Raw genomic sequence first — 25,173 nt, forward strand, 5'->3', positions numbered from 1 at the left:
ACTGAGGAACAATCGGCCGTTCTGGTGTTGGCCAATAAAAATTTTCAAGTCTGCACGCCAGATTCTGTTCGGCCGAAAAGTCGCAGTCGGTTGTCGGAAGCATCATACTAACAAGCCGACAATCGGCCGATCGGACGGTGGCCGAATATTTACGGCCGACAATCCCTACGTGTGTACGGGCCTTTAGTACCATCCTCTAATGAGCGCCTCACGTACTATCCTCTAATAAATCAGTCAAGTCAACAAAATGTTAGGTCTATAGTTCAATAATATTAAAAGCAACATATACTACAAAAAAAATAAAAGCAACATATACTACAAAAAAAAAAAAACTATGATTGCTGATCTGTTCCTACTTGACCCAGTACAAGTAGGCAGAAAGTTAAGTTAGCCTAAAAGTTGAACTCATGGTCTATTTTTTAGTCAGTAGCTCAAACACTTTTTTTTTGTGTTAGAGGTGTTAAGATACTCTAAATACTGTATACGGCTCTGCATTGGCTTTAGACCCTGTTCTATGCCTATTGAGGTATGTGAATTCCAAAAATCTGTCCAAGTACAGTATTAGAAATTGCAAGATCACTTTTTGTGGCAATTAAGTTGGGTTTTGTCTGATTCTCTTACCCTTAAGAGACTGGATACTGGAAATTAATAAACATGTAATGTTTGAGAAGTATACATATGTCCATTGTAAAGCTTCTCATAAATATGAAAAAATCTGGAAACAATGGATTGACGCAATGCGTTCTATCCATGTTTCATAATAGGAGTTGGGTATGTTTTAAGTTTGTTGGGATAGCTTGTTATAAAGCTTTAAAACACTATCTATACAACATACTAGTGCACTATAAATGTTATATGAAGTATTTTGCTATACCCCATGGTGCTGAATATATGTATTGGCTTTGTTATTCACTTTTTTTCTTTTGGTGCTTTGTTGTCCTGTAAATTTTTTTTTTTTTGTATTTGTTACAAAATCTTTTTTATAACTAAAAATCGGAATAGAAAAAAAAAATATTCTATACAGTAAAAGATACATTTAAATACATTTGATACCAGAACTTGGTTTAGAAATTGCCCAAGCTTTCCACAGGCATAAATAGCAAGGCTAATGTTGTCAGGTTTGGCCAGATAAGGTGGAGGAAGCCCTGATTAACAACAAGCTCCTAAAATGCCCTGAGAGGCCCTAGGCCTCTGACTATTTAATTACTTTATATTTATCTTCATAATGCACGTTTTTTTGCACAATCTGTGCATTTCTGACCATGTTGAGGGACCAATAATGTGACAGTGTCTGGTATGAAATCTGCTGCCCAGGGATTCACAAATCTTTAATTCCTTGTGCACAGAAACACAGGACATACAAAGAAAATGGAGGGATTAAACTGCTTATCGTTACATACAAAGAAATCGTATTTTTCTATTGTTAAATAATATTGAACTAATTCGTTCACTAAAAACCTGAAAAACAGGAGCATTTCCAAAGATTTCATATAATCCAATGAAATGTGTAGCTGTTCACCAAGCTACTTTCTCCAACTACTTTCAGATCAGATGTTTTACCTCTACATGGCTTCAGGCAGTGCATATGTATTTAGATTATGTAACGTCTGGCAGCAATGATGTGGATTCAGCCATTCACATATTTCTAAATTTCCGAAATGAATGCAAGTTCATTATGAAGGAAGAAGATATGTGCATATTAATTACCTCTAATGGACAAGCGGAAGATTACAGTCAATATCCTACCTGACACAAAGCTTTGCAGGACTTATTAATACCAAGCAACATTATAATCAGCTAGACACAAATTAACTTGCTAATCATTCTCTGTTATGTATATGGAAGCGCAAAGCAGCTCTGGTTTAATAAAGTACAGTAGATGATTTGCCAGATTTATCAAATTTCCAATAGCCAAGAGAAATAAGTGCCTGGATACTTCATGGTCCAGATACAAGGGTCACGTAGAGTTAGAAATATGTACTAGAAAGACTGCTACTCTAGCATTTACAGAAAATGTGTAAATTCAGTAGAAAGAACAGTTTGGCTTATCCTTGTCAGATGAATATAAAAAATATTCGGCTGGGCTTCCCGGTGGTGGGGTCTTTCGCCCCCGGCATTTTGTGGGCTGCGGGGCCGGGGGGGTTGTGTGTCTGGTGCGTTGCGGGTGCGGGGCTTTTTGTGTTGGGGGGACCGGGTGGGAGGTGGTTGGGCGCGTGCGGGGCCTGGACATTGGGGGCTTGTGTCTGCCACTTGGCCGACGTGTGGCTGTTGCCCGCGGGTGCGGGGCCCCGGTGGTGGCCTTTCTTGCCCTGGGGGGGTGCGCATTCCGGCCGGGGGGGTGGTTGGGGCGGGCGGCTGCTCCGGCGTGGGGTGCGCTGGGTTGTTGGGCTTGGGGCGGCCGCCCCCCCCTGGCCTGAGTGGGGTGGAGGGTTGTGGATCTTTCTTGGGGGGATTTTCCTCTAGGGGGGCGGACTGGGTGGTCCTCTGTTCCTTCTTTTTCTGTCAGTGTGGCCATCTTTGTTTCTGCCTCTTTTCCATCTTGTGTTTTGCTGGTCTGCATGTGCTTTCGGTGTGGCCCTGTTGCCATCTGGGGCTGTGCACTGTGGGCCTTCCCCTCCCCCGGTTTTTCCGTTTGTTGGGGGGTTCTTGGGGTTGCCCCTCTCTCTCCCTTCCATCTTAAGGGCATATGTTAATGAATATACATTATACTCTATTTAGAAATATACACTCTCTCGGAGTGGGGTAAATATGAAATAACAATGAAATGTTTTTGATGTATTGTATAATGATAAAAAATATAATTGAGAAAAAAAAAAAAAAGAATATAAAAAATATGGCAGTGCACGGTTTAAAATGACCTACAAGTGAAACAAAGTCAAATGTAACTTCAGGATAGTCACCTCACGTCCTAGTAAATAGGGAAAGCCTGCACGTTTCAATGGCATTTTACATAAAACCATTTCGGTGTTCAAAGGTAAAAGCCAGTATACCACTATATACACAATAATTACCATAATTACCTCTTGATTAGTTAGTGATGGGGGTGGGTGCTTATCAATTAACAGTATTTAAGTAAGCATCTCCTTGCAAAGGCACGTTTGCAAGTGGCACGTTTGCTTTTGGGGCTCTCTTCTCAAAGTGGGGTGATCTCTATAAGTGGGAGCACTTCTGATTCTGCACTTTGAGAATGCACAAAGTGAATGAACACAGGAAAGGCTGAGATATACACCACATAGACTGCAGGTGACCTTTTTTACCCCTTCAGCTCTCTCCTTGTAAAATGCACTCTCTACCACTCCTTCTGACAGCAGTGTCCTCTATCCTTAAACTCTCTCTGCTTCACCCCACAGCTTATATACATCACCCTCACCTTTTTACTGCACTCACCATCTCCTGCTACTTCCAAATCCACACGCACACAAATCCTCCAGGACACTGGGGCATGTCCCTTCATATAAATCACACTCTCATATTACCACCCTCACCTTTATGCTTCTCCTAACCTCTGGAGACATATCCCCAAACCCTGGGCCTCCATCATTTATCTGTGCTCAACACACCACTTACCCTGCATCCTATGGCTGCAGCAGCAGTCAGCACAATCTAGTTCCCATCTCTCTTCTTCCCAAGACCAGACTCCCTTTCTCTTGCGCTCTTTGGAACGCCCGCTCTGTCTGTAATAAACTCACCTCTCTCCATGACCTTTTCATCGTTAACTCATTTAATCTACTTGCCATCACCGAAACCTGGCTTCACAAATCCGACACTGCGTCTTCTGCTGCCCTATCCCAAGGTGGTCTTCTATGGACTCACTTCCCTAGACCCAATGGACACAAGGGAAGGGGTGTCGGCATCCTTCGAGCCCCACATAGCACCTTTCAGGTACTTCACCCACCTCCCTCTCTGTCACTCTCCTCATTGGAGGTACACTGCATTCGTCTTTTCTCCCCTTTTTCTCTAAGGATAGCTGTGATCTACCACCCCCCTGGACCAGTATCAACCTTTCTTGATGACTTCTCTGCCTGGCTACCCTACTTTCTCTCTTCCGAAATCCCCACAATCATTCTCGGCGACTTCAACATCCCTATTAATACCAATACTCCTACCACTTCCAAACTTATCAGTCTAACCTCCTCCTTTGACCTGAAGCAATGGATACATGCTTCTACTCACTCTGAAGGAAATATCCTTGACCTTGTTTTCTCCCACCTATGCACTCCGCACAACCTTTCAAACAATCCTTTCCCTCTCTCTGATCACTACCTTATTAGTTTCACTCTCTCCCTCTCCTCCATCTCCTCTCCCTCCAGCTACCTTACAGTTACCTGCAGAAACCTACACCATCTCAACCCTCCTCTTCTCTACTCTGCTACCGACCACCTCTATGACAAAATCGCACCCCTGTCCTGCATCAACCTAGCCACTTCTGTCTACAACGCTTCACTCTTAGCCTCCCGGACACACTGACCCCCTCACCACACACCGAATCAGGCCTGACCCCTTCAACCTTGGCAAACAGATAACACTAGAAGTCTGAAAAAGCATAGCCGTGCTCTTGAGCGCCTATGGCATAAGCCTAGGTCTCAGAAGGATTTCAACCGATATAAATCTGCCCTCCAAAAATACAATTCCAGTCTCCACACTGCCAAACAGACCTATTTTATCACTATCATTAACAGCCTGTCATCACGCCCCCGGCAACTCTTCGCTACCTTTAATTCTCTACTCCGTCCTCCACTACCCCCACCCACTCACTCACTACCCAGGAGATTGCCTACCACTTCAAACAGAATATTGATACAATTTGTAAGGAGATCATTGCTGTTCAGATACCTTCCATGCCTTATGATTCATGCCCACAGGTGCGATCATTACTTCCCTCATTAAACCTTGCCACTATAGATGAGGTTGCTAAACTACTTGCTAACATCCACTTAACGACCTGCCCTCTGGATCCTGTTCCCTCGCAAATGCTATGTTCACCTTCTGGCCCTATTCTACGCTCTCTAACCCACATCTTCAATCTCTCCCTCTCTTCTGGCATCTTCCCCAACTCTCTAAAACATGCACTAGTCAGCTCCATACCAAAAAAGCCCTCACTGGATCCAACCGATCTGAACAACCTACGCCCTATTTCCTCGCTCCCCTTTTCATCCAAACTCCTCGAACGTCTAGTCTACAACCGACTGTGCGACCACCTTGCCGAGAATAGCCTCCTTGATCCCCTTCAGTCTGGATTTCGGCCTCAACGCTCCACTGAAACTGCTCTCCTAAAACTGACAGACAATTTACTAACGGCCAAAACCAATGGACACTATTCTGTACTCCTACTTCTGGACCTTTCTGCTGCTTTTGATACGGTTGACCATCCCCTCCTCCTCAAAAAACTCCATGCCTTTGGTCTCCGTGACTGTACTCTTCACTGGTTATCTTCCTACTTATCCAACCGCACCTTTAGCGTTCTGTACAATTCTACTTCCTCCTCGCCTTTTCCCTTTTCTGTTGGGGTCCCCCAAGGCTCTGTTCTTGGACCCCTCCTATTTTCAATCTACACCTCCTCTCTGGGTCAGTTGATAGCCTCCCACGGCTTCCAATACCATCTCTACGCTGACGATACCCAAATATATTTATCCACCCCTCAGCTCTCTCCCTCAGTCTCCTCATGCATCACTAATTTACTATCAGATATATCGGTCTGGATGTCTCACCACTTCCTCAAACTCAATCCATCCAAAACCAAGCTTATAATTTCTCCTCCACCACGTGCCCCTTCCCCTGATTTCTCTGTCAATATCGATGGCATTACCATCAGCCCATCCCCGCTTGCCAATGGTCTAAGATGTTGTCCTGGACTCTGAACTCTCCTTCAAACCCCACATCCAATCGCTGTCCTAATCTTGCAGCCTCAGCCTCCGCAACATCTCCAAAATACGCCCCTTTCTAACCAAAGACACAACAAAGCTCTTAGTTCACTCCCTAGTCATTTTGCGCCTCAACGACTGCAATTCCCTTCTCATTGGCATACCTCTACACAGGCTATCCCCCCCTTCAATCCATCATGAATGCTGCCGCCAGACTCATCCACCTTACCAATCGCTCAGTGTCCGCTGCTCCTCTCTGTCAAGCCCTCCACTGGCTTACGCTCACCCAACCAATTCAATTAAAAATACTTACAACATCTTACAAAGCAATCCACAGCTTAGGCCCTAGCTACATCACTAGCCTAGTCTCAAAATACCAACCTAATCGCTCTCTTCGTTCCTCTCAAAACCTCCTGCTCTCTAGCTCCAACGTCACCTCCTCCCATGCTCGCCTCCAGGACTTTTCCAGAGCCTCTCCAATCCTATGGAGCTCCTTACCCTTATCTGTCCGATTATCTCCTACTCTATTAGCTTTTGGGCGATCTCTGAAAACCCTCCTTTTCAGAGAAGCCTATCCTACCCACACTTAACAAATATACCTCCATTTTCTCCATCAGTCCATCCCCCACGGTTATTGCCTTTTGTTTCACTTGACCCTCCCTTCTAGATTGTAAGCTCTAACGAGCAGGGCCCTCTAGTTCCTCCTGTTTTGACTTGTATTGTAACTGTATTGTCTTCCCGCACATTGTAAAGCGCTGGGATAGCAGGCAGGATGTGTGTTATAATAACTTTACCTGAATTAGCTTACCTATAAGTAACAAACACGACATTGGATTGGAATGAATAGGCCGCGGCCGTTTTATTATTGGTATAAATAGACTTAAATACTTTATTTCAACATATTACACAAAACACTTGACGACAACCTAGCCACTACGGCTCAGGTTGAAATTACACAAGATGAAATTCAAATAAATTTATCCAATCAAATACTTCAACTCGAAAGAAAAAACTACTTCCGTCCACCTAAGCATTACAAAAAGGCGACACATAACCAATAAATAATAACTGGCTGCGACACCCAAAGAAAAGGGGAGAGAGGGAGGGGAACACCACAGCTCCGTTTCTTGAGGCGGCTGAATCAGAGCCGCTGGGGGTCCTTCTTAAATGGCCCTGAAAGGGAACTGGATGGGACTGGCTAAGCTCTCAAGGTGGGAAATTTCAGCGGGAAAGGGGGGGCTCATGCCAAAATCTCCCCAGAAACAGGCTTAATTTGGGCAGGAAGACTGAAGCTGATCAAAAAACTACCCAGATACAAGAATAAATTGAGCGGTGAAAGAAGGCTTAATGACCCCAGAGGAGAAAGGTCATATGACCCTTACCTCGGGGATAGCTAATACTTTGAATAAAGGTTAATAAAGGGTCACCTTGGATTACATTGCCCCTGCCGCCATCCCACAAAGAAAAGGGGGCTAATACAGCCCTCATTTTCCCCATATTCCACACAATAGGGCACAATTACCAACAGTAGCATGGGTTTTGCACACACATTTTTGGTGTAGATATGTCTTATAATATAAATTACATACACACAAATATAAGTTGTGGTCAAAAGTTGAATATTTAAAATATGACTGATCATGCCAAAAAACGGGCACCTTTCCGCTCGGCCTACAGTAAAATGACAGCCAGCCAGGAGCACTGTTGTTCTGGGATGACGTCATAATGCGGGATGACTGATCACTGTACTGGCCTGTTGCCAGTACCATGTGGTCACTGTGACCAATCACAGCAGATCACAAGACAGTTGTAAACAATGGATGGCTTCTTTTCATGCCATCCATTGTATACAATTGTGTTGCTAGCTGTGATTGATCAAGTGATCACATTGTACAGACAGAGCCAATCACAGCCCGTATGTACCATGTGATTAGCTTTGACCAATCACAGCTAATCACAACAAAAGACACTGAATGAATCAATCAGTTTCATTCACTAAAAGTGGTTGCTCATACCAATGAAATTCACAGGTATAAGCAATCATATTATGTAAAAAAAAAAAAAAAAAATCTTATCACTTCCCCAGAGTAGTACAGTGTTACTATGGTAACACTGTATTGCTCTGGTGACAGTGTGTTAGGAAAAAAAGTAATAAAGAAAATAAAATGTAATAAAAAAAAATTGAAAATAGATTATGTATTTATTTTCCATACTATCACCAGTCAGTGCCCCTGATCACCGCCACATCCATTATAGGATAACCCTGTACTGAACCGGTGACAGTTAAATCCAAAAAAATGTAAAAAAATTATGAAAGATTTTCTTAAACTTGTGTCTATAAATTTACAGCTTCAAAAAACTTGCCATGCCTCTTACTAAATACCTTGTCTACTTTCCAAAAAAAAAAAAAAAAAAACGTAATTTGGGGGTATGTGTACTGTCCTGGCATTTTCAGGCCTCAAAAAAGCCTGGTTACAATATGCCCGGCAACACTTTGACATGTCTCACTGGGCTTTTTCGTGGCATTGGCGCAGTAAAGGCTTCTTTCTGGCAAGTCGATGATGCTTGAACATTTTTGTTCAAGTATCGTCATATTGTGCTCCTTAAAAAACAACCACACCATCTTTTTCTAGAGCAGCCTAAATCTCTCCTAAGGTTACCTGTGGGTTTTAATTTGCATCCTGATTAATTCCCCTGGCAGTTGTGGCTGCAATCTTTTTTGGTCTACCTGACCTTGGCTTGGTATCACGAGATCCAGGAATTTTCCACTTCTTAAGTAATTGAACAGTGCTGACTGGCATATTCAAGGCGTTGGATATCTTTTTATATCCTTTTCCATCGTTTTAAAGTTCCATTACCTTGTTAGGCAGGTCTTTTGACAGTTATTTTCTGCTCCCCATGGCTCAGTATCTAGCCTCCTCAGTGCATCCATGTGACAGCTAATAGACTCCTTGATTATCGTATTTATCGGCGTATAACACGCACCCTAATTTTAAGAGGGAAGTTTTGAGGGAAAAAAAATAAAATTTTATATATAGAACTTTGAAGCAAAATAAGGGTCAGTGCCCATCTGCAGCCTCACCATTGTTGCAGCCTGATCCGTTCTCTTCTGCAGCCTCACCATTGTTGCAGCCTGATCCGTGCCCCCTCTGCAGCCTCACCATTGTTGCAGCGTAATCAGTGCCCCCTCTGCAGCCTCACCATTGCTGCAGCCTAATCAGTGCCCCCTCTACAGCCTCGCCATTGTTGCAGCCTGATCTGTGCCCCCTCACCATTGTTGCAGCCTGATTCGTGCCCCCTCTGTAGCCTCCCCATTGTTGCAGCCTAATCAGTGCCCCATCTGCAGCCTCACCATTGTGCAGCCTGATCTGTGCCCCCTTTGCAGCCTCACCAATTTTGCAGCCTGATCTGTGCCCCCTTTGCAGCCTCACCATTGTTGCAGCCTGATTCATGCCCCCTCTGCAGCCTCACTATTGTTGCAGCCTGATCTGTGCCCACTCTGCAGCGTCTTCATTGTTGCAGCCTGATCTGTGCCCCCTCGGCAGCGTCTTCATTGTTGCAGCCTGATCAGTGCCCCCTCGGCAGTGTCTTCATTGTTGCATCCTGATTAGTGCCCCCTCTGCAGCCTCACCATTGTTGAAGCTTGATCTGTGCCCCCCTCTGCAGCCTCACCATTGTTGCAGCTTTATCTGTGCCCCCTCTGCAGCCTCATGTCAGATTACACGGTGCAGGGATCTCCCATTTACTCGGCAGCCTCTTTAATATGAAGTCCCGCCTCCTATAATAGACAGAACACTTGTCCAATGCCGATCCAGGAGACAGGACTTCATATTACAGATGCTGCTGAGTAAAGAGGAGATTTGTGCCTATGTGATATGACAGCGCTCGTCTCTCCCCCTTCCCCTCCGAGGCAGCCATGCAAACATTGGCGTATAACAGGCACCTGCTATTTGGACACGGTTTATTGGGAGAAAAAGTGTGTGTTATACGCTGATAAATACAGTATTTATACAAAAACACTAATTGCAATTTAAAAAGCCACTTTAAAAAGCCATTTTAACCTGTGTGTGTGTCACCTTGTGTATTTGTACCAAGACCAAACAATTCAGGGTATGTAAACTAAAAACAAGTGATAATAAATAGCTTCATATGATCCCTATCCTTAAATAAAAGGCACGGTCATATTTTCAATATCAATGCAAAAATGTAGACATTAATGGCTGTGTGTAAAGATTATTTTGAGAGGACAGCAAATAAACACTGTTATACAAGCTGTACACTCACGACTTTATATTGTAGCAAAGTGTCATTTCTTCAGTGTTGTCACATGAAAAGATATAATAAGATATTTACAAAAATGTGAGGGGTTACTCACTTTTGTGAGATACTGTATATGCATCCAAGATCACAAACATGTCATAGTTCAGATTCTATTCCTTGCCTACATTAGTATCTATGTGCGCAAATACCTGAACAAGAGCTAAATACTGTAGGCCTAATAGAAGCCCAATTTACACTAACCACTGAAGAAAATGGGAGAGATCACAATACCGTTTTTTCCGGTGTATAAGACTACTTTTTAACCTCAAAAAAATCCCCCAAAAATGGGGGGGGGGGTAGTCTTATACGCCGAGTATAAAAATCTCCAAGGTAAGTAAGAGTAATCTCTCAATGCACTGGCTGTCTGTGCCCTATTAACCACTTCTGGACCGGAAGATTTTCCCCCTTAATGACCAGGCCATATTTTGCGATTCGGCACTGAGTTACTTTTAACGGACAATTGCGCGGCCGTGCGACGCTGTACCCAAATAAAATTGATGTCCTTTTTTCCCATAAATAGAGCTTTCTTTTGGTGGTATTTGATCACCTGTGCAATATTTATTTTTTTGCGCTTTAAACAAAAAAAGCAACAATTTATAAAAAGAACCCAATATTTTTCACATTCTGCTATATGACATTCCCAAAAAAAAAAAAATGGAAAAATCTAAATTTCTTTACATTTCAGGCCAATCTGTTTTCTGCTACATATTTTTGGTAAAAAAAATTGCAATAAGCGTATTTTGATTGGTTTGCGCAAAAGTTATTGCGTCTACTATCTACGGGAAAGATTTATGCCATTTTTATTGGGTTTTTTTTTTGTTTTTTTTTTACTAGTAATGGCGGCGATCTGCAAATTTTTTATGGGACTGCGACATTGCGGCGGACAGATCGGACCCCTAACTGACATTTTTGACACTTTTGGGGGTACCAGTGACATTACTACAGTGATCAGTCTTAAAAAATTTGCACTGTTACTGTAATAATGACACTGGCAGGGAAGGGGTTAACCCTGTGGGTGATCAAGGGGTTAAATGTGAGCTTAGGGGAGTGATTCTAACTGTGGGGGGGCGTGGCTTCTGAAATGACCAGAGAGACATGTGATTCTATATAGAAGGATCACATGGGCTCTATGACCATTCCAGGGAGAAGAACGGTCGGCTGAGTTTACAACAGCCGACCGTCCTCTCTCAGCGGGGCGCGATAGCGGGTGTCAAGCGGCAATCAGAGCCACCTGACACACGCATCGGCTTCCCCGCTGACGATGGGGGGCGGGAGTGCGCCACCGGCGGCACGCTCTGGCCCCCCTAGCTGCCACCAAGCGAACAACGTATCCATACGTTGTTTTGCCTGTACGAGCCACCCTGCCACCGTATATATACAGCAGTGCCTTGCGGAAGTATTCGGCCCCCTTGAACTTTGCAACCTTTTGCCACATTTCAGGCTTCAAACATAAAGATATAAAACTGTAATTTTGTGTGAAGAATCTACAACAAGTGGGACAATCATCAAGTGGAACGAAATTTATTGGATATTTCAAACTTTAACAAATAAAAAACTGAAAAAGTGGGCGTGCAAAATTATTCAGCCCCTTTAAGTTAATACATTGTAGCGCCACCTTTTGCTGCGATTACAGCTGTAAGTCGCTTGGGGTATGTCTCTATCAGTTTTGCACATCGAGAGACTGAAATTTTTGCCCATTCCTCCTTGCAAAACAGCTCGAGCTCAGTGAGGTTGGATGGAGAGCGTTTGTGAACAGCAGTTTTCAGCTCTTTCCACAGATTCTCGATTGGATTCAGGACTTTGACTTGGCCATTCTAACACCTGGATATGTTTATTTGTGAACCATTTCATTGTAGATTTTGCTTTAGGTTTTGGATCATTGTCTTGTTGGAAGACAAATCTCCGTCCCAGTCTCAGGTCTTTTGCAGACTCCATCAGGTTTTCTTCCAGAATGGTCCTGTATTTGGCTCCATCCATCTTCCTATTAATTTTAACCATCTTCCCTGTCCCTGCTGAAGAAAAGTAGGCCCAAACCATGATGCTGCCACCACCATGTTTGACAGTGGGGATGGTGTGTTCAGGGTGATGAGCGGTGTTGCTTTTACGCCAAAACATAACGTTTTGCATTGTTGCCAAAAAGTTTGATTTTGGTTTCATCTGACCAGAGCACCTTCTTCCACACGTTTGGTGTGTCTACCAGGTGGCTTGTGGCAAACTTTAAACAACACTTTTTATGGATATCTTTAAGAAATGGCTTTCTTCTTGAAACTCTTCCATAAAGGCTAGATTTGTGCAGTATACGACTGATTGTTGTCCTATGGACAGAGTCTCCCACCTCAGCTGTAGATCTCTACAGTTCATCCAGAGTGATCATGGGCCTCTTGGCTGCATCTCTGATCAGTCTTCTCCTTGTATGAGCTGAAAGTTTAGAGGGACGGCCAGGTCTTCTTAGATTTGCAGTGGTCTGATACTCCTTCCATTTCAATATTATCGCTTGCACAGTGCTCCTTGGGATGTTTAAAGCTTGGGAAATCATTTTGTATCCAAATCCGGCTTTAAACTTCTCCACAACAGTATCTCAGACCTGCCTGGTGTGTTCCTTGTTCTTCATGATGCTCTCTGCACTTTAAACAGACCTCTGAGACTATCACAGTGCAGGCGCATTTATACGGAGACTTGATTACACACAGGTGGATTCTATTTATCATCATTAGTCATTTAGGTCAACTTTGGATCATTCAGAGATCCTCACTGAAATTCTGGAGAGAGTTTGCTGCACTGAAAGTAAAGGGGCTGAATAATTTTGCACGCCCAATTTTTTAGTTTTTAATTTGTTAACAAAGTTTGAAATATCCAATCCATTTCGTTCCACTTCATGATTGTGTCCCACTTGTTGTTGATTCTTCACCAAAAAATTACAGTTTTATATCTTTATGTTTGAAGCCTGAAATGTGGCAAAAGGTTGCAAAGTTCAAGGGGGCCGAATACTTTCGCAAGGCGCTGTATATATATTAAGCAGTCGGCAAGTGGTTAAGCTTACCAAAGATGGATCAAAATGCATCTGGTTCAACAGGGAACAGCGGGAATTTCAATACATCTATGACTGTTCCTGTTCAAGAGGAGTTGATCTCATGATCAACTCCTCTCGGATGTGACTGTTGGTAAATATTCTTTTATTCAGCCAATGCCGCCAATCAGCTGCAGTGCTTATCAGTGAATTCTGACATCAGGGGAGTCCCTGTTGTCAGAGTACAATAGTGCAGCAGGGAAGATTCCTGCCTCCACCTTGCTTGTGTGGATGGGGGAATCCATTTATTGAGACATCTAGGGCCAGCTTTAGACTAATACCACACAAACAATTGTACCCTTCTTATTTCTACTGAATACATGGTTTAAACTTTCACAGTTTGACAGAAAAGGTTCAGAGCCCTTGTTTATAGTAACCCAGAGAACCTTCTTTAGCAGCAATAACCTTGCCCAATAATTTGTAAAACAAATAATTTGTGGGGTGGTTGGGACCAATTGTATTTTATACCTCTTTGTAAAACTGCTTTTGTTAACAAACATTTCTGATATTTGTATCGAAATGGCAAAATGTTGTCAGAGTGGCAAAACTGTATAGAGTGGCAAAATGTTGTAAGGATTCTTTGTAGTCTTGGTCCCTTTGAGAACATTTCTCTTCACTCCTTGATCCGGGGACAACAATGAACTGAAAGGAAATCTCTCCAAAGTGTGGGGAAACCCCCTCTTAGATGTCACCAAAAATGGCATTTTTGCACTTACCCTAAAATCAATTTCTCTGAGTTCATTGACGGACACAGCTCTCTGTTTTTAAGAGCCATAGGGTTATATTGAACCCTAAAGGAGTAGGGCAATAGGCAGGAAAAAAAATTGGCTACGCCTATGGCATACTCTCCCCTCTCTGCTATAGGTCTTCAGTTTAGTAACAAGCAGTGTCAGAAGAATACAACTCCATAGAGGGGTGGGTGCTGTGCTCATGAATGAACGCAGAGGAATTAATTTTCTGGTAAGTACAAAAATCCAATGTTCTCTTTCGTTCATTGACGGACACATCTCTCCATTATTGAGAACCGTAGGGATGTCCCCAAGCAGCGCCAAACATGAGGGGTGGGACAACAAAAAAATCCCAAGGCTAAACACAATAGCCAACCAGGTAAACAGGAGCTCAACAAAAAAACAAATGGAGCCCAACCTGAACAATACACCCCCCAAAGAGAGAACAAGCCCTCTAAACAGCAGCCTGCAAAACTTTGCAGCCAAAGGAAGCATCAGCACATGCCAACACATCCACTTTGTAGAATTAATTGAAAGTGTGCACCCATGACCAAGTGGCCGCCTTGCAAAGCTGCGCCACTGACGCCTGATGACACAAGGCCCAAGAAGCACCAAGCACCCGAGTAGAATGTGCGGTACAAAGAAAGGCGGAACCTGACCCTTGATAGAATAGGCCTGAGCCACCGTCTGTCTGATCTGATCTATCTGGAAATGGTCGCAGAATTTAGCAGACATCCCTTTTCTTGGCCCTTCCATGATCACAAACAGTGAAGAAGACGCTGTGGCTGCCAGATACACAATGTCTTCATTCAAAAGGAAATCAGAGACAACCTTAAGAAGGAACGATGGACATGGGCGAAGAACCACCCTATCTGGTGGACCACCAAGTAGGGGGTACGACAAGAGACCGCCATCAGCTCAGACACCCGAGAAGCAGAGGTGATGGCCCCCTTCGGGGCCAGGGTAAGCAGGGGAATATCCCTAACATTTTCAAAAGGAGGCTTCTGGAGAACTGAAAGCACCAAGATCAGATCCCTGCACCGATGGAGTTAAATGTCGAACCCCTTGAATAAAAGGTACGCCTCAGGGAGTGCATGGCCAGGGATCACTGAAAGAAGACCGCCAAGGCAAACACCTGGCCCTTGATGGTACTCAAGGCCAATTTCTGCTCAACACCTTGTTGAAGAAAGGTCAAAATCCGAGCCATAGAAAAAGAACGAGGGTGAATCTCAATCGACTCACACCACGTACGATGGTAGATCTTCCTAGAGGTAGACTTCCTAGCCTTCAGCAGTGTCAGAATCACCGACCCAGGCAGACCTCTATCCTTCAGCACCTGGCTTTCAACAGCCAGGCCGTCAAAACCAGTGATTGTAAAGCAGGATGGAAGATCAGCTCTTGGGACAGCAGATACTCATTAAGAGGCAGGCTCCAAGGGACGTTAGTGACCAATCGCAGCAGGTCGTCAGCGTACCAATACCGGCGAGGCCAGTCTGGGGCCACTAGAATGACTGGAATCTCTTCAACCTTGATCCTGCATAAAAGCCGCGGCAGAAGCTTGACGATACTGGCTTCACAGGGCCACCCGTGAGTCTGTGGCGTCCGCCAGAGGATCCTATGACCTTGCCACAAACCTCTGCAACTTTCCCATGAACTGAGAGGCCAACAGATCCACCTCGGGTGAGCCACACCAAAGACCTATCTAATGAAACACGTCTGGATGAAAGGACCACTCCCCTTGGTCCAACGCCTGCCGAGATAGTCAGTCTGCCAGTTTTCCACTCCTGGAATATGTACGGTGGAGAGGGCCAGAGCGAAGTGTTCTGCCCACCAGAGGATGCAGGCTACTTCCAGAGCTGCCAACACACTCTTTGTTCCGTCCTGTTGATTGACATAGGCTGCTGCCGTGGCATTGTCTGACTGGATCCAAACCGCTAGCCCCTAGAGATGATCCATCCAGTGATACAGGCACAGCCTGATCGCTTGAAGTTCCAAAGACCTGGATATGTAATCTGGACTCCCAAGACATCGCCCCACACGGGCAGACTGGCGTCCGTGGTGACCACTGTCCAATACAAGGGGAGAAAGGATTCATCCCGCCGAAAAGGTGGGGAAGGAATCCACCAACAAGGGACCCCCTGGTTTCCTGGCTCAGCCAAATCTGATTGTCGAGGGACCTTTTACACTTGTACCATTTACCAGGATCTCCCTTGAAAGGGACCTCGTATGGAACTGTGCAAACAGAACCGCCTCGAAGGTAGATACCATCAGGCCCAGCACCCACATGCAAGTCCGGAGGGAGGACCACCAGCTGGACAGCATTAGAGAATTCGCAGCATGCAACTTCTGGAAGCATAGGTGAGTCCAGGGGAGACCCCCCTCCCCCGGTAAAAACAACTCCAAGGGTGGAGGGGGGACAGTGCGACCGCTAGATACCTAGGCCAGGGGGGCACAGGGTATGTAGAAACGCCATCCCACAGACCAATCACCCCAGGGAGCATCTGTGCCCCACTTACTGTCCAGGAAAGGAGGGAAGGGGCTATCTACTTACTGATCCAGCGTGCATGCGGGTAACACCCCCAGGATAGAACCTCATTGCCACTGAAGTGAGGGAGCTGTCGGCCAGGGTAACACTGACGCAGACTATCAGTGCCCAGTCATGTGCCCCCGCAAGACGTTTAAATCACTGGCTGCCCCAGGCCAGGATGGGGCCTGTCGTGGTCAAGCCAGCGAGGACTTCTGGTCTGTGCGTGCTTGCTGGCCAGACTGGGGGGACCACTGGATTTATATTATCCAGCCCATCACCCAGTCCAGCAGTTGATAGTAAGATCTCACATGAAAAAAAAAAAAAACCAGGAGAAAAAAAAATGCCAGTAAAAAGAAAAAGATGTCAGGAATAAAGATCCTGGCAGGGAACTAGGTCCTTACTCCTGACTAGGCAGAAAAAACGAAAGAACTATAGCAGAGAGGATGAGTATACCACCTGGGACTGCCGTTAGGTGTAGCCAAGTCTTTTTTCTGCCTAGTGTCCTACTCCTGTAGGGAGCAATATAACCCTATGGTTCTGAATAAGGGAGAGCTGTGTCCGTCAATGAACAAAAGAGAAATATTATTGTTGTGTTGGAAGATCCTACCATCTCACACAAACACACACACCTTGAAATCCATGGTATATTCTGAGTGTATGGGAAGTGGTGGCGCTGAAAGAAACAGATGAGGGAAGAGACCAACACAGGTCTCCTATCAAGGGGACTATAGCTTGAGACTTGCGTGTCCTTCAAACACTGCACGCTTTGACACAAATCTCTTGGCATACCATGCAGATCATCCACATGGAGTGGATTCTGTATTTCTAGTGACAACTAACATTTTGGATTTCCCATTTCTGCCCTTCTAACGGTGGTCACCAGGACAAATAGAGACGGTAAATGTCCCCAATGAGACATGAGGTTTAACACCTGAAACGTGAAACTGTCAGAAAAGAGGTATAGAGGATGCAATTATAGGCCTTTTTCTGGAAATGATAAATGCCTGGCTGCATGCGACTTCAGTATGTTTTAGGCAGCTCACAGATACAATTTTCCCGATTCCCCCATCCACACAGACACACACAATGTGGTTGGTGGAATCCCCCACACTGAGCAATTGTATTCTGACAGCAGGGAGACTTCCCCGACATCAGAATACACCGATGAGTGCTGCCAGCTCTAGACTGCGGCGATGATCCAGCGGGGAAAATCTGACGGGGCGGTTGTAAAGAAGTCAACCAGTAGATCGACTTCTGTAGGGCCTTCCTGCCCATACATGAATCAAAATTCCCTGCTGAATGGGCTGAATTTCGATCCATGTATGGTTGTCTTTAGTCACAGACATGGAAAATGCTTGTTGTAAATCATTTCCATTTGTTTGGAAGGAGCAGTGTTCTTTGAGGACATGTGCACTGCTCTATGCACACTCTAAATCCCATTGTCCATAGACCTCCTCGGGAGTGAGCAAGAGCAGTGGCTATGTTCTTATATAGAGTGGAACCATGCAGAGTGAACGTAGTCACCATCTAACATGAAGTTGTATCACAGCAGCAAAAAACAAATGAAACCTGGAGGTTTGTGGGAGGCTGAAAGCAATAGAAGGTACTTTTTGGGTTAATACATATTTGAATAATATTTTTTTTTACCAAAAATTGAGTGTCACTTTAATTTTAAATATTCCTCCTTTGCCCCTGGGATGACAGGACACCTGCTATTGATATGGATCAATACCTTTCATAGGGTTAGTTACCAATATGGAGCAGTGGAAAATCATAACTGAGGAGATACCTAGTTGCAGCTCTTCATGACCTTGACGATTCTTAGTCTTGTAGTGCCTCAAGCACTACATAATTATATAATTTACTTTGAACCAAGTAAAAGTATATTTATGGATGTAAATAAAATTGCAGATGTGTGAAGAAATGCATATACAATTCAGTCAAACTCAGTCAAAAATTTGTTACATTTACATTGTTGAAGCAGAATGTTGTCCTCTAGCTGACAAGAAAGCTAGTCGCCCTTAAGCTGCAACGTCATCCATATTTATTTATACATATTTAGTAGCAAGGTGGTTTCTGTGTATTAACCCCACCGCTCTGACAACAGCTACTAAATGAAACACTATCCAGGGACGTTTAGCAGAGCTGGCAGCCAACTGGTTTTGAGAAAGTCAAGATCAGACGTCCTTTCTCCATGGCAACAGATCGCAAAAGCACATGTAATCTCTATGGCCTTCTTCACGTGTTGTACACCAAAGGCTGCAATGTAATAGCAAGTGCGAGGAAAGCCCATTGCTATACTGTGTTGCCTGGTAACCGTGGGATTTCCCAGACACAGGCTGGTATTAATCTCAGTGCACATAAGTACAGCACAGGCACACTGTAGGTTGTCAAACTAAATAAAATATTTTCTTTGTTCCAAATGAAGCAAGCAAGACCAACCCACTTTACCCACATCACCTGCACAGTATATTATACCTGGAGGAAATAGGGGCACCTTGTAAGCCGCATAGTACTAGTTATGCATGCATTCATCTTTTAGCTACAAAAATGAAAGCCACTGACACTTTCATGTTTATACGATGTTATAAAAGAGCCACGACCTTTCCCTCATTAGCTACACATTCCTAGTTTTTGTGTCATACTCTTACCTTGAGGCTGGGTTCACCCTTATACGAATTGGATGCAGGTTTCCACGCATCAATACGCATTACAGGAGAGTGTGCCCAGCTATCAAAGGAGCTGGTTCACATATTTCTGTGACGGCCACGGACAGCAGTGAACAGGGATGCACCGGACCCCTGCTGCAAGCCATGGCCAAATTAGAAATGAACCCAGCCTAAAACACTGCTTTGGAGCAACATGCAGTGTTTACATCTTCAAAAATGTACATTTAGCATTAACTTCTTCATGCCCACTTTATAGCCGAAAGACGGCTACATTGTGGACCTAAATTGCCTGGAGGGCGTCCATTTACGTCCTCCCATGCATGAGCTGCCTGTGCACTCCCTTGTGGGGCGTGCACGGCTCACTCTGAGATCAGCGAGTCCATGAGCCGGTCTCGGCCCCTTAGCCCGTGATCAGCTGTCAGCCAATGACAGCTCATCACGTGATGTAAACAGCAGCCGGCGATCAGCTTCTTTTTTCTCCGTGAGGAGAAAAAAAGCTGATCGCTGGCTGCTGTCAGAGGGACATCGGTCGCGAAGAGGAAGAGCAACGGTACCCACCAGTGTCACCTACCAGCGCCCACCAGCGCAGGTCAGTGCCACATTGCCACCTATCAGTGCCCAGTGTAACCTATTAGTGCCCATCAATGCCCATGAGTGCCACCTATTCGTGCCATCTACCAGAGCCCTTCTGTGCCGCCCATCAGTACCCATTGGTGTCACTCATCAGTGCCCACCAGTGTTGCCTTATCAGTGCCGCCTTATCAGTGCAGCCTATCAATGCCGTCTCATCAGCGCACATCAATGAAGAAAAAAAATACTGGTTTGCAAAATTTTATAACAAACTATAAAAACAGGTGTATTTTTTATTTTTTCACAATTTTCGGTCTTTTTTTTGTTTGTTCAGAAAAAAAATAAAAACCCCAGTAGTGATTAAATACCACCAAAAGAAAGCTCTATTTGTTTGAAAAAAATTACAAAAATTTAATTTGGGTACAGCGTTACATGACTGCGCAATTGTCATTCAGTGTGACAGCGCTGAAAGCAGAGAATTGGCCTGGGCAGGAAGGGGGTTTAAGTGCCCAGTAGGCAAGTGGTTAATATATGGTATAGCCGGTCATAACAACAATGCAAAAAAATTTTTTTGGAGGTTATTTTATGAACCGTGCACTAAAGTGTTATCCTAGGAGAAAACCAGACACATATCTAGTTATAAAATGTCTATTAAGCATATAATATGTTATAAAGTATAGTAAACTTGCAGCTAAATTATATGTTTCTAACACTATACGATATTAAAACCAATATTTTACTTTCCCCTATATTGCAGAATTTAACATATATTCCTTCTTTGTACCTTTAAAATGTTATAAAACTGCACCCTTAACAAGATATTATGGCGACTGCAGCCAATAACATCATTTGCACTCGTGTAGTTATTTCTGCATTCACGAAACACTGCCTGTGCCATGTCTGCAGAGAGCAGTGTCGTGATGGTGACTTCTGTGCTCGTGACATCATCATGGCCTAGCTAATCAAGCCGCCTGAGAGCAGGAACCCTGACAGAGGACTGGGAGCAGTGACAGCGCAGTGATGGAGGGATTCATTTTACAGGTAGTCTGTCATTATGTGCTTATATGTGGTGCATAATATCACAGTAGGGCATAACCACCTGGGGCCTGTTTAAAAGGGAAAGCTTGCGTGGAGAGAAACATGGAGGCTGCCATTGCTGACCTGCTTCTGAAAAAGCTAGCTGCCAGGCTTTAATGGATTGTAAATCAGAAACTTAAAGCGGTACTAATTCCAAAACCAAAGATGTAATATATTGCAGCTTACCACCTATTAGAGATGATGGCTGTGTTATGTTTTCTTTTCTTAGGCTTTTTTCCCCATCGGTTTTCAACTGGTGATCTGGCCAGTAACACACTTCTTGTATAAGAGTGCCCCCACTCTGGATGAAAGAGAAGGGGGGGGGGGGGCACCTGTGGACAGCAGCATTGTCAGTCTAAGGGGGAATTTAGTGTTAGATGGACTATCAGATTTAGCACAATAACAAACTGATGCCAAAGTCCAGCTAATACCTTATAAGCAGTGATAACAAAAAGTTTTTATCCTTTTTGGATACAGGTCTTACATAAATAAATAAAAGCTGATCATTGAAAGCACCCGTTAGTGGTAAATGGTTTTCCTATCCCTATATCTTATACACCTGGAACAGAGCTTGATCTTTTGAAAAGCAACAGACTTCCTGGGTGGATCACCAGGTGAAAATAGAAGAAAGAAAGCCAAAAAAATAAAACAAAACAAATGCAGCCACCCTATCTAAGAATTTGTTAGCTGTATTATAATAAATGTTCGTTCTTGGGTTTAGATCAGTTCGGACTACCTTTTCATTTTATTGGCTCATTACTCCTGGGTCAGACAGCAATAGTGCTGAATTCCAGGAAAATAGTTACATACACAAACAAAATACATATATGGGAGTCATTTTAACTGTCACAAGATTATTATTTCCACAATTCAAACAGGAATATTTCTAGCCCTGCCAGAAAGTAATGTCAAGCTGGTAAACTAATTCTTCCCTGCTGCAGTGAAGGAGTAGCGGAATACAAAGGAGTCACCTCTCTACTCTATCCTGTTGTTCACCATATATGCAAGCAACACGCTTGAGTTATTCCTCTATCCTATCCTATTCTAAATGCTGCTGTGTAGGGAATGACTGGATGCTAACAGCAAATCAAATTAAGATTCTTAGACTAGATGCATTTAAACATTTAAAATAGAAATACCAAAGATCTGATCAGTAATAGCTGTCCTTGTATTTCGCTACACACAGGTCTATTAGCCTATTAGCGTGTGGCCACAAGGTAAATTACATCTCGAAATAGCTACCGGAATGTTATTTGGGATAAACATATGTCAATATGTCAACTGTGGCAGACCAAAAACAACATATTTTCAGCTTTACTATGATAACTATTGTGACATCATTGCAATAAAGTATCCATGCATGAGGGCTTCTGATTGTTCCATTAGGGACATTCAGATTGGGGACAATACTGATTACAAATGACATGTTTACCTATTGGATAATGCATGTCAGAAAGGTTCTCCAGAGAGCAATACATTTGGCACTGGCTTATCCCTGCTTAATCAGCAGAGAAGAATAAAAACTGCCAAGCAATATTCCAACTCTCTAAAGTTTCAGCACTTGACAACTACAGTACAGTTTTGTACATAATCATAGGTACACATAAAACAGCTTTGGAGCGTTTGGTCCTCACCTTTTGCTATGTTGGGCATTGTAATGTTCCCTATCCAGTATAGATCTCTGTTTATTATGACAATGCTCGATCAATTATTGCGGTTGTTTACAATGTCAATTTTATACTTGTGGGTATACATCCCTTTGACACCCTTTTTCCCCCGAACTGCAAATCTACATATCTAATTTATCACGCATTTTATTGTTCTTTTTTGTTTAACTTTGTAATGCAAATAAAAACTATTGAAAGTAAAAACAGCTTTGGAGCCCTTTGGATGGTTTGACTGGTTATGCCCATGTACGGGTAATTTTAGGTTAATTCATTCAAGAACGCAACCACATTTAGAGGGAAAGAAAGAGAAAAAGACCAGTTACCTCCTCATAAAACTTGAGCTGTGGAACCCCTTCGTCAATGTCACTTGTGCAAAATTCTTTGAATAGCAGGAAACCTGAAAAGATGACAAAATTATGTTATTAGTAAAGCAATCTTCTTTTTCAGACTGCAACACAGATTGAGCTTCAGAAAAAGAAAGGCACATTATTTCAGAGGCTGCTTTTTTGACAAACCGAAACTTTAATTAATGGTGGCAACCAATATTGCTGCTCTGTGAAGTTAGAAACATAATACATAAATTGTAAGTATACACTCAAAGCAGTAAAAACTATGCTACATATATTGTCATTTCTGTTCTATTCATTAAGACAGTGCAGAAATTAGTAATGCAGTATTAGGCCTCTTGAACACGGTACTGTTTGAGCTGCTTCTTTTTTGGACATAATTTTAGGTGTGTGTTTTGCGCGGATTTGCACGTACAATACCGTCCGAGGGAAAATTAATTCATATGTTTGTTTTTTTTGTTTTTTTTTACAGAGGAATACTCTGTGCTTGTCCCAGGCACATTGTAAATAATGGGCTACATTTTAGTTCAGTAAAAAAAAAAAAAAAACACTGTACTGAGCTTTTTCAAGCTGCAGTATGCATGAGGCCTTATACAATGCGCAGTAAGATATAGCAATCTAACAAAAAGCTTCTATCGTATTATCTGAGATAACTACATTAAACACAATATAGTGCACTATGGCATTTGTATAGTGGGACTTAATATTACTCCTACCTATGCAAATGTTTGCAAAGTTAGCAGTCAAGCGGAGAGAGAGTTTTCCCCAAAATTAAAAAAAAAAAAATGTATTACCTGGAAAATTTCATGTTACCAGAGCAACATTAGTACCAAAGAAAATTGATGGAGGAACATTTCAAGGAAACTACAAGCCAGCAGGACAAGGGGCACAAGCTCACTAATATTAAGTCATGTCCACCGCACTGCTTTTTGAGTTTTTTATTTAGACTACACTCAGGCTTTAGTCTTCAGGGTACTTGAAATAATTACCCTGATTTACTAAAGCAGCATAGCAGTTTAACTTCTAAAGTGAATTTTCACTTATCCGTGAATGAGGTGAACACTTCTGCCCAGTGAAAACGTACTTTTAAAGCAAAAATGCTCCATTGCCTTTGGTAAATTCACCCCACTGACTGGAACAATGTAAAGTGAACCACAATCAGCAAAAAAAACACACTACTTAGTCCACAGTGATGCAAAAACCTAGAATGAAAAAACTCGTAAGTGTACACAAAATGTGCATAACATACACTAAAAGGTGCACTTAAGGCCCCCCAAATGGGTAGGACCTCTACCCTGATCCACTGGGGCACGAGGCTCCTGACAGGGTCAAAGGGTTTCCATGGTCCACCTAGCCAGGAGGCCTGGCAGAACCCATTCTTCTAGGCCAGCTGAAGCTGACCCTGAATACTTGGTTGAGGGGCTCTCCCAAAGAGAACCCCCCAGACGTCAGGGCATGCCCGAGGGCTCACACCCTTAATCCGTGAGAAAAACACACACAAAAGTGAAAGAGTGACAATAAGTGGGAGAAAATAAATAGAAAATAAAAAAGTGGCCGTACATGTCGGTGCACTGGCTAGGCCCTGAGGTCTGGTAACAAAAATTCCCTCGGACGTTAGCCAAAAGGCCCAACGAAAAGAAAGCAAATTTGGTAACTGTGACCATGTGCCTCTTCATACCGTGGAGTCCCACATTCAAGTGTTAATAAGAGCACCCCTAGGGCGACCACCCCCAGTAGGCACAGACACTGCACACCTTCTGCCTTCCCAGCCCCTGGCCAGACAAGGTAGAATGTTCAAATCAGGAGGTAATAGGCTCTTCCAGCTTTCCCGGGGGAATTACTCCCGTGCCCTAACTGCCTTTGGGCGTCCAGGTTTCTATTCCAACCGGTGCTAACCTTCCAAGCCCCCATCACTCCAGTAGGTTTGCATAGCCACCACCCAACTTTGGTCAGGTCAGATGATAGCACAGCGCCCCCAACTGGATCACTGATAAGAACAGATAATACAGGGGAAAGGGAAGGACTCTGTTGTCAGGTGGCAATCCTTAACCCCGAACAAAGGTAGTTTGCAGGTCATTGAGTTTTGTAAACACTATCTTTTTACTATAGCAGGTTGCCACTAGGGATGGGCTCAGGCGTGTTCGAATCCTAGTCCCAACCGACCTGAGCAACCACGCCAGGAAGCCGTCACTGCACATCCCTAATCATAGGCAGTGGGGGCATTTCCTGGCCCACAGCTGCACATACACATGCTGCTCATGATTGCAGGTGTGCAATGATGGGTTCCTGGTGGGATTACTCAGGTGGGTTGGGACTAATATCCAAACATGCCTGAGCCCA

The 25,173-nt window shown here is 43.7% G+C and overlaps 1 protein-coding gene across 1 annotated transcript in view; it reads right to left on the reverse strand.

Moving 5' to 3' along the window:
* GRK3 (G protein-coupled receptor kinase 3) overlaps positions 1-25,173 on the reverse strand; it is a 539,783-nt gene that overhangs the window by 195,114 nt on the left and 319,496 nt on the right. Inside the window, exon 3 of the mRNA XM_082258195.1 lies at positions 22,810-22,883. Within this exon, the coding sequence (XP_082114321.1) occupies positions 22,810-22,883 (74 nt within the window). The remainder of the gene's footprint in view (positions 1-22,809; positions 22,884-25,173) is intronic.

Source organism: Pelophylax lessonae (assembly GCF_965119305.1).
Source record: "Pelophylax lessonae genome assembly, chromosome: 1".
NCBI lineage: Eukaryota > Metazoa > Chordata > Amphibia > Anura > Ranidae > Pelophylax > Pelophylax lessonae.